We start from the raw sequence: 9,970 nt of genomic DNA, 5'->3' as shown, positions 1-9,970 counted from the left end.
GGCGGAGGCGGCGTTGGCGGCGGGGCTGTGATGCAGCAGCGGCGGCGCGGGGGGGGCCCCTGAGGGACGGCGGCACCGGGGACACCCCGGGACCCCCCCGGGACCCCCCCGGGACCCCCCGGGGATGGGAGGGGGCGGGGCCAGCGCCGAGACCCCAAAAACGCCCCCCAAAATCCGCCCCCCCCCCGCGCGGCCGAGGGCGTCAGCCGGGCTCAGTCCACGCCCGCTAAAGGGAGGCCACGCCCATTGGGGGTTCAGGCCACGCCCCCCTGAACGCACCCGCAGCGGCTGCTGCAGAGGGTGGGGCCACGCCCACAGAGCGCGGGCCACGCCCACAACGCGGTTAGCCACGGCCACAACGCGGTTAGCCACGGCCACAACGCGGTTAGCCACGCCCACGACGCCGGGCTTAACCAGTAACGAATCGGCGGGCAGCAGCGGCCACGCCCACCATGCCAATGCCACGCCCCCTCTGTTAGGTCACGCCCCCTCGGCCCGCGGGGATTTGGGGGGGAAAATTTTGGGGTTTTTGGGGGATTTGGGGGAATTTGGGGAGCGTGAGGAGGGGTTGGGGAGGGACTGGGGGGGTTCTGGGCGGATTTGAGGTGGATTTGGGGAGTTTTGGGGTGGTGTCTGGGAGAGGTTTTGGGGATTATTTGGGTGCGTTTGGGGAGGTTTTGGGTGGATTTGAGGAGTTTTGGGGGGGATTTGGGGATGTTTTGGGTGGATAGGGAGATATTTTGGGAGGATTTGGGGATGTTTTGGATGAATTTAGGAAGGTTTGGGCAGATTTGGGGATATTTGGGTGGAATTGGGGATATTTTAGATGGATTTGGGGATATTTTGGACAGATTTGGGGATATTGGGGCGGATTTGGGCATATTGGGGCATATTTGGGGATATTTGGGTGGATTTGGGGACATTTTAGATGGTTTTGGGGATATTTGGGTGGATTTGGATGGATATTTAGATGGATTTGGGGATATTTTGGGTGCATTTGCGGGTGTTTTAGATGGATTTAGGGATATTTAGATAGATTTGGGGATATTTCGGTGGATTTGGGGATATTTCAGATGGATTGGGAATATTTGGGCGGATTTGGGGATATTTTGGGTGGGATTGGGGATATTTTTTGTGAGTTCCGGAGTATTTTGGGCATATTTGGGGATATTTTAGATGGATTTGGGGACATTTAGGGCAGATTTGTGGATATTTTGGTAAATTCGGGGCTGTTCGGGCGATGTGGGCGGGGCTTGACTCAGACCACGCCCCCGCCCCGCAACCAAAACAAGTCCGTGCCGCGCATGGCCACGCCCACTGCATAAACCCCGCCCCGTCCCTGCTCGGCCAATCCCCGCCCTCTCCCACCACACAAGCCCCGCCCCCTTTTGGCGGGCGATCCTCCTCCCTCCCTCACCCCGCCTCGCGCTCCCATTGGCCGTCTCTTCGCCCGCCTCGCTCTCCCATTGGCCGAATTCCACAGGGGCGGGCCCACCTCTCCCATCCCGCCCCGCCATTGGCCGCGGCGCGGGCGCTGCTTTCCGCGCGGCGGTTTGAAGGCGCGCGGGACAAGATGGCGGCGCCGCCGCCTCAGGCCGGTCCCTCAGCGCCCCCGGAGCCGCCCTCGCGGCCCTCGCGGCTGCCGGTGGGCCGGGCCCAGGACAAGCGGGCCCCGTCCGAGGGGCCGCCCGCGGCGCCTCCCCAGCAGGTGCGGAGCGCTCCCCGCGCGGGCCCGGCCCGGCCCGGCCCTGCCCGCGCCTGACGCCGTTTGTCCCCTGACAGAAACGATCGCGGACCGGGCTCGGACCGGGAGATGCCAAGGCCGCGCCCAAGGCCCCGCTCAGGGCCCCGCTGCGAACGCTGGGCCCAGCCGCGGCCGCGGGGAAGAACGGTACGGCGGAACCGGGGGGCAAAAGTGGAGAGCGGTGCCAATAAAGGGGGCTTGGGGGGATTTGAGGGGATTTTGGGGCTGAAAAAGGGGATTCGGGGACATTTGGGGCTATTAAAGGGGATTTGGGGGCATTGAGAGGGGCTCTGGGGCAGTTAAAGGGGATTTGGGAAGGTTTAAAGGGGATTTGGGGGATTTAATGGGAATTTGGGGGATTTAATGGGGGTCTGGGGGCATTTATTGGGGGCTCAGGGCAGGTAAAGGGGGCTTGGGGGTATTTAATGGGAGTCTGGGGGCATTTGGGGCAATTGAAGGGGGTTTGGGGGGGTTACAGGGGGCTTTGGGGCAGGTAAAGGGGAATTTAAGAGATTTAGTGTGGATTTGGGGCAGTTAAAGCGGATTTTGGGGCTTTAGAGGGGGCCTGGTGGGATTTGGGGCAACTGGAGGGGATTTGGGGGCAGTTCAAGGGGATTTGGGGGGATTTAACGGGGGTTTGGGGCAGTTCAAGGGGACTTGGGGGGATTTAATGGGGGTCTGGGGGAGTTAATGGGACTTTGGGGGGTTTAGAGGGGATTTGGGGGGATTTAGAGGCGTTCTGGGGTAATTTAAGGGGATTTGGGGGGATTTAATGGGGATTTGGGGCAGTTAATGGGGATTTGGGGAGGGTCAGTGTGACCTGGGGGTGTCAAGGGGATCAAACCCCCCCAATGTCCCCCCAATGTCCCCAGATGGCCCTCGCGAGGCGGCGTCGGTGGCGGCTGCTCCTCGGGCTGGTGAGACCTGAGACCCCTCCCCAGTGTCCCCAGGACCCCGCCCAGTGTCCCCAGGACCCCTCCCCAGTGTCCCCAACCCCCCCAATGTCCCCAATCCCTCCCCCCAATGCCCCCAGGACCCCTCCTCAATGTCCCCAACCCCCCCAATGTCCCCAACCCCTCCCCAGTGTCCCCAACCCCCCCCCCCCGTCCAGGTTTAGAGCAAGTTTGGGGAGGAATCCCCCCAAAGGAGCTCCGGTGGGAAAAGCAGATCCAATCGGCCCCTCCCCCCAACAGGTCCGGGAGGAAAAAATACCTCCTTGGAGAAAGGTGGAAAAAACCTGTTTATTAAACAATAAAACCAAAACAATATCAAAACAATGAGACACCTTGCCACTCTAAAAGAGATGACAAACTGAGAAAACTGTGGGTTGAAGCTCAGCTCACTCAGTCTCTGATCAGTCTCTCAGTGCTGGAATTGTCGCAGGCCAGGCCTGGCCCACTGGGCCACAGCTGCAGCTGCCGGTGCTCTCCTGGGTGTTCAGTCCAGAGCAGTTCCAAGAGGTCCAAAGAAAAGGGAAAAAAAAAAACAGTCCAGGGAACTTCTCTGCCTCAGCTAGCTAACACTAACTAAAAAGAAAAGGAAGAGCTCTCTGTCCCGCTGTCTGTCCGCAGACAACACAGTCAGGAGCAGGAATGTGGAGGAGTGAGTGCAGTGTCTGAAAACAAACTGCGCGCTTCTTCTCTCTCCCCCTTCACTCTCTGGAACACTCTTAAAGGTACAAAACTTATTATTATTCAACATAAACAGAATGAGAGGATTGGGGATAAAAGCATCATATAGTCAACCCAGGACACCCCCCAATGTCCTCAGTGTCCCCAGCCCCTCCTCAGTGTCCCCAGGGCCACCTCTCTCCTGTCCCCAGTGTCCCCAGGTCCCTCTCCCATGCCCCAGGATCCCCTCCTGGTGTCCCCTTTGGCACCCCCTCAATGTCCCCAGGGCCACCTCTCCCCAGTGTCCCCAAGCCCCTCCTGATGTCTCCAGTCCCTTTCCCAGTGTCCCCAGCACCTCACGGCTCCAATGTCCCCTCCAATGTCCCCAGGCCCTTTCCTGATGTCCCCAAAGCTCCCCTTTGATGTCCCCACCCCCCTTCTGATGTCCCCCGGACCCCATAGCCCCAAGTTCCTCTGGGTGTCCCCCTCCCCTCCAGATGTCCCCTCTCCCCTTCCCTTTGTCCCCACCCCCCCTCCCAATGTCCCCAAGCCCCTCCGGGTGTCCCCGCAATCCCCTCCGGGTGTCCCCAAGCCCCTCCCAATGTCCCCACTGCCCCGATGTCCCCAGCCCCCCTGTGTCCCCCCCAGGCCCAGCCTCGAGCACGGCGAGCTCCAAGGGTGCCTGTGCCCGATGTCCCCAATGTCCCCAACCCCTCGGGGTGTCCCCAGCCCTCTCTCAAATGTCCCCAGGCTCGGCCATGAGCATGGCAAGCTCCAAGGGCACCTGTCCCCAATGTCCCCGATGTCCCCTCGGGATGTCCCCAATTCCCCTTTGTCCCCTCCCAGGCTCTGTCACCAGCATGAGCTCCAAGGGTGCCTGTCCCTGATGTCCCCAATGTCCCCAAGCCCCTCTGGGTGTCCCCACTCCCCCTGTGTCCCTTTGTCCCTCCCAGGCTCTGTCATGAGCACGAGCTCCAAGGGTGCCTGTCCCCAATGTCCCCAATGTCCCCAACCCCTGTCAATGTCCCCAGGCTCGGTCCCTAGCACGAGCTCCAAGGGCGCCTCCAAGCGGCCGCCGTGGGACCTGCGGGGGCAGCTCGGGGACCTGCGGGAGGCGCTGGGCCAGGCCGAGGAGCAGCTGCAGGGGCTGGACAGCGAGAAACGGGAGCTGGAGAGCGGCAACCGGCAGCTGAGGGAGCGGCTGGAGCGGCTGGAGCGGCTGCAGAGGGAGCTGGGCGAGAGGGAGAGCAGAGAGAGCAGCCTGTGCACCCAGATCAGGTGAGAAATGGGGAAAAATCCACCAAAAACCGCCCCTAAATCCATCAAAACCTGCCCCAAACCCACCCACATCCCCCTGCAGAGGGAGCTGGGCGAGAGGGAGAGCAGAGAGAGCAGCCTGTGCACCTGGGTCGGGTGAGAAACGGGGAAAAATGCACCAAAAACTGCACCTAAATCCATCAAAAACTGCACCTAATCCATCCCCATCCCCTGCTGAGGGAGCTGGGTGAGAGGGAGAGCAGAGAGAGCAGTCTGTGCACCCGCGTCGGGTGAGAAACGGGGAAAAATGCACCAAAAACTGCCCCTAAATCTGCTTAAACCTGCACCAAATCCATCAAAAACTGCACCTAAATCTGCTTAAACCTGCCCCAAATCTGCTTAAACCTGCCCCAAATCCATCTAAACTGCCCCAAATCCATCAAAACCTGCCCCAAATCCATCCACATCCCCTGCTGAGGGAGCTGGGCGAGAGGGAGAGCAGAGAGAGCAGCCTGTGCACCTGGGTCGGGTGAGAAACGGGGAAAAATGCACCAAAAACTGCACCTAAATCCATCAAAAACTGCACCTAATCCATCCCCATCCCCTGCTGAGGGAGCTGGGTGAGAGGGAGAGCAGAGAGAGCAGTCTGTGCACCCGCGTCGGGTGAGAAACGGGGAAAAATGCACCAAAAACTGCCCCTAAATCTGCTTAAACCTGCACCAAATCCATCAAAAACTGCACCTAAATCTGCTTAAACCTGCCCCAAATCCATCAAAACCTGCCCCAAATCCATCCACATCCCCTGCTGAGGGAGCTGGGCGAGAGGGAGAGCAGCCTGTGCACCCGGGTCGGGTGAGAAACGGGGAAAAATGTACCCAAATCTGCTTAAAATCCACTTAAAACTACTTTAAGTCCATCCAAACTGCCCCAAAATCCTGAAAAACCTGACCAAAATCCATCAAACTGCCCCAAACCCACCCACATCCCCCTGCTGAGGGAGCTGGGAGAGAGCAGAGCAGCCTGTGCACCCGGGTTGGGTGAGAAACGGGGAAAATGTACCTAAATCCTCTTAAAATCCACTGAAACCTGCCCCAAACCCATCGAAACTGCCCCAAATCCATCAAAACCTGACCAAAATCCATTCAAACCCGACCAAGATCCATCAAAACTTCTCAAAAATCCATCCAAATGGCCCCAAAATCCACCAAAACCTGGGAAAAATCCATCCAAATTGCCCCAAAAGCCACCAAAAACTGCACCTAAATCCACAAAAACTGCCCCAAATCCATCAAAAACTGCCCCAAATCCATCAAAAACTTACCCCAAAATCCACCAAAAGCTGCCCGAAAGGGTTCTGAGGGAATTTTGGGGATCTTGAGGGAGTTAAAATTCCATAAATTCCTCCTAAACCCCTGAAGTTTCCCATAATTCTCTCAGAATCCTCCTGAAAATCCCTCAAAACCCCTCAAAACCCCTCACAATCCCCAAAATTCCCTCAGAACCCTTCTGAAAATCCTTGATATTATCATGAATCCCCTCAAAACCCCTGAAGATCCTCAAAATTCCTTCAGACCCTTCCAAAAATCCCTGATATTTGCCTGAATCCCCTCATTACCGTTCACAACCCCCAAAATTCCCTCAGAACCCTTCTGTAAATCCATGAAATTTGCCTGAATTGCTCCAAAACGCCTCAAGATCCCCAAAATTCCCTCAGAACCCTTCAGGAAATCCCTGAAAATCCCTCAGATCCCCTCACGATCTGTAAAACTCCCTCAGAACCCTCCTGGACATTGCTCAAAATCCCCGAATTACCCCAAAACTCCTCAAGAAACTCACCCAAAACACCTCAAACTCCTCTAAAATCCGGGATTCTCCAGTTTTATGGGATTATTGTTTCCGTGGAGCTGGAGGTGTCTCAGTGCCCTGAGGAGCTGCAGCAGAGCCGGGGCTCAAACTCCCTCAAGATCCCCAAAATTCCCTCAGAACCCTTTGGAAAATTCCCCAAATCCCCTCAAGAAACTCACCCAAAACACTCCCAAATTCCCTGAAATCTGGGATTCCTTGATTTTCTGGGATTATCATTTCTTTGGAGCAGCTCCCTGGAGCTGGAGGTGTCTCAGTGCCGTAAGGAGCTGCAGCAGATCCGGGGCCGGGTGGAGGCCCTGGAGGCCGAGGAGCAGCAGCTGCAGGCGCAGGAGCAGCAGTGGCGGCAGGAGAGGGACAAGGCCCTGGGCCGGGCACAGGAGCTGGCGGAGCAGCTGGAGAACGCCATGGTAGGGCCTGGAATTCCTGAGAAATCCCTGAAAAATGGGAATTTGGAGCTGTTTTGGTGCTCTCTGATCGGGGATCCATTGTGGGGGGTGGTAAAAAATGGCGGGGAGCTGTGAGGGGAAAATCCACCAGGGGGCGCCAAAAAGGGCGGGAAAATGAGGGGTTGGCACCAATTTGGGCTTTTTTACACCAAAATCACTCTGAAAGTGCCTTGTAAAATGGGAATTTTCACCAATCCAGCTCCTTGTGTCCCCAAAATCCCTCAAGGTTTCCTGAAAATGTGCAAAAACCTGGGATTTTGGAGCTGTTTTGTTGCTCTCTGGTCTGAGATCCTCTGGGCAGAAAAATGGCGGGGAGCTGTGAGGGGAAAATCCGCCAGGGATGCCAAAAAGGGCGGGAAAATGAGGGGTTGGCAACAATTTGCGATTTTTTGGCACCAAAATCGCTCTGAAAATGCCTTGAAATGTGGGAAAATGGGATTTTTTTTACCAATCCGGCTACTTCTGTCTCCAAAATCCCTCAAAGGTTCTTGAAAATGTGCAAAAACTTGGGATTTTGGAGCTGTTTTGTTGCTCTCTGGCCTGAAATCTGCCAGGGGCACTAAAAAAAGGCGGGGAAATGAGGGGTTTGTGCCAGTTCCGGCTTTCTTGGCGTCAAAATCCTTCAGGGGAACCTCAAAACTTGTTAAAAATGGAAATTTTCACCATTTCAGCTGCTTTTGCACCCAAAATCCCTCAGGGAGTGCTTCAGAATCCACAAAAACTCAGGAATTTGGAGATGTTTTGTTGCTCTGAGGGGCCAGAAAAATGCAGGAAAATGTGGGATTTACGCCAATTTTGGCTTTCTTGGTGTGGGAGTCCCCCAGGGAGTGCCTCAAAATTTGAGAAAAATCAGAATTTTCACCAATTCAGCTGCTTTTGCACTCAGAATCCCTCAGGGGATGCTTCAAAATGCACAAAAACCCAGGAATTTGGAGCCATTTTGTTGCTCTAGAGGCCCCAGAAAACAGCAGGAAAATGAGGGTTTGTGGCAATTCCGGCTTTTTCGTGTCAAAAATTCTTCAGAAGACTCCTCACAATGTGGTAAAAATGTGAATTTTCACCAATTCAGCTGCTTTTGCTACGAAAATCCTTCAGGGTGCTTCAAAGTTATTGAAAAACTGGGATTTTCGAGCTGTACAGTCACTGTCCAGGCTGAAGGCCACCTGAAGTGCCTGAAAAAGTTGGAAAAATGAGGGGTTTGTGGCAATTCTGGATTATTTGGAGTCAAAATTTCTCAGAAAGTGCCTAAAAATATGGGGAAATTGTGAAAAATGGGAATTTTCGACAACTCAACTGATTTTGCACCCAAAATCCCTCAGGGTGTTCAAAATGTGGGAGGAAAAAAAATGGGAATTTGAATCATTTTTGCTGAGTTTCAACTTGAAATCTGCGACAAAAAAAGGCTGGAAAATGAGGGCTTTGCGTGGATTGTGGTGAAACCCCTCAGAAATTACCTCAAAATATGGGAATTTTAACCTCAAATTCCTTGGAGAATGCCAGAAAATCTGCAAAACATGAGGGAAATTAGGGTTTTATTGCAAGTTTCTCTCTCCTGAGCAGCTGAAAAGGCTCAGAAGTGAGGGGGCAATGTGGGTGCAAAATGTTGGGGGGAAAAAAAAGGGAATTTGAATCATTTTTGCTGCGTTTCAACTCGGAATCCGCTAGGGGGCGCCAGGAAAAAAGGCGGGAAAATGAGGGGTTGTGGCGAAACCCCTCAGAAAACGCCTCAAAACGTGGAAATTTTAACCCCAAATTCCTTGGAGAATGTCAGAAAACCTGTAAAATATGAGGAAAACCGGGATTTTTTGCACGTTTCTCTAGTGAGCAGCTGAGAATGCTCAAAAGTGAGTGGGGAATTGGGGATTTTGAGGGTTTTTTTGCAGAAGGCTCAGAAGTGAGTGGCAATAAGGGAATTTTCAGGTTTTTTTGCAGAAGGCCCAGCAGCGAGTGGGAATAAGGGAGTTTTCAGGTTTTTTGCCAAAGGCTCAGAAGTGATGGGTGAATTGGGAATTTTCAAGTTTTTTTGCAGAAGGCCCAGCAGCGAGCAGCCATAAGGGAATTTTCAGGGTTTTTTTGCAGAAGGCCCATCAGTGCGTGTCCATTAGTGAATTTTCAGGTATTTTGCAGAAGGCCCAGCATCGCCCTGCCATTAGTGAATTTTCAGGTGTTTTTGCCAAAGGCCCAGCATCCTGTGTCCATCAGTGAATTTTCAGATTTTTGCAGAAGGCCCAGCAGTGCGTGCCCCTCAGTGAATGTTCAGGTTTCCCTCCCCAGGCGCAGCTGCAGCAGACGCAGCAGCAGCTGCAGGAGCAGCTGGAGGCGATGACGGCGCTGCGCGAGCTCGAGGCCTCGCAGCGGGCCACGCTGGTGGAGTACGAGGAGCGCATCCACCTGCTGGAGATGGAGATGCACACCGACATCCAGGAGCTCCGGGTACGGCGCCGGGGGTGGCTCAGGGGAACGGCTGCGTGTTCTGTGGGGGAGGTACTGAGGGGGGAACCGGGGGCTGGCAGGGTTCGAGCAGGGAAATATCTGTGGGCTGTGTGAGGGGAGACACCCAGGTGCTGAGGGGGGAGGCGCCCTGGACCAGGCCCAATGAATAAATCACTTTTTTGGGGGGGTTTTCCTGTGTGTTCTGTGTGAGGGGAGATGATGGGACTGCTCCCAAGGGCTGAATCCTGATTTTGTGGGGTTTTGTCAGGGAAATGTCTGTGTGTTCTGTGTGAGGGGAGACCCCTGGGTGCTGAGGGGAGAGAGCCACAGAACCAGACCCAATGACTAAATCATGATTTTTAGGGTTTTTCCAGGGGAATATCTGTGTGTTTTGTTTGAGGGGACCAGGCCCAATGACTAAATCACATTTATCCCAAAAATATCCCAAAAATATCCCAAAATCCCACCTGGATCCCGAAATCCCCAAAATTTCACCCAAATCCGGCTCCATTTCCCCCAAATCCCAGCCCTAAATCCAACCCCAAATCCCACCCGGAGGTGTTCAAGGAGATCCAGCTCCTGGTGCAGGTGGGAGCATCCCAAAAATCCCCAAA

The 9,970-nt window shown here is 54.7% G+C and overlaps 1 protein-coding gene across 1 annotated transcript; it reads left to right on the top strand.

Annotated features, from left to right (window-relative positions):
- The first annotated feature begins 2,549 nt into the window (after nucleotides 1-2,549).
- On the top strand, nucleotides 2,550-9,705 carry LOC141728116 (uncharacterized). Its single transcript, XM_074534474.1, has 5 exons — nucleotides 2,550-2,661; nucleotides 4,386-4,632; nucleotides 6,707-6,884; nucleotides 9,198-9,356; nucleotides 9,625-9,705. Exons 1-5 carry the CDS (start codon nucleotides 2,607-2,609, stop codon nucleotides 9,703-9,705), a joined length of 720 nt encoding a protein of 239 aa, XP_074390575.1. The 5' UTR covers nucleotides 2,550-2,606.
- The last annotated feature ends 265 nt before the right edge of the window (nucleotides 9,706-9,970 follow it).

The sequence above is a fragment of the Zonotrichia albicollis genome, unplaced genomic scaffold, assembly GCF_047830755.1.
Source record: "Zonotrichia albicollis isolate bZonAlb1 unplaced genomic scaffold, bZonAlb1.hap1 Scaffold_95, whole genome shotgun sequence".
NCBI lineage: Eukaryota > Metazoa > Chordata > Aves > Passeriformes > Passerellidae > Zonotrichia > Zonotrichia albicollis.
Note: the sequence above shows the minus strand (reverse complement) of the source record. Positions and strands in the feature narration are given on the sequence as shown.

Excerpts from the sequence above, each read along its gene's own strand:
- LOC141728116 (XM_074534474.1), top strand. The coding sequence starts at position 2,607 with ATGTCCCCAGATGGCCCTCGCGAGGCGGCGTCGGTGGCGGCTGCTCCT. Across the intron at positions 2,662-4,385 it reads GGCGGCTGCTCCTCGGGCTG|GCTCGGTCCCTAGCACGAGC; the intron begins GTGAGACCTGAG and ends CAATGTCCCCAG. Across the intron at positions 4,633-6,706 it reads AGCCTGTGCACCCAGATCAG|CTCCCTGGAGCTGGAGGTGT; the intron begins GTGAGAAATGGG and ends TCTTTGGAGCAG.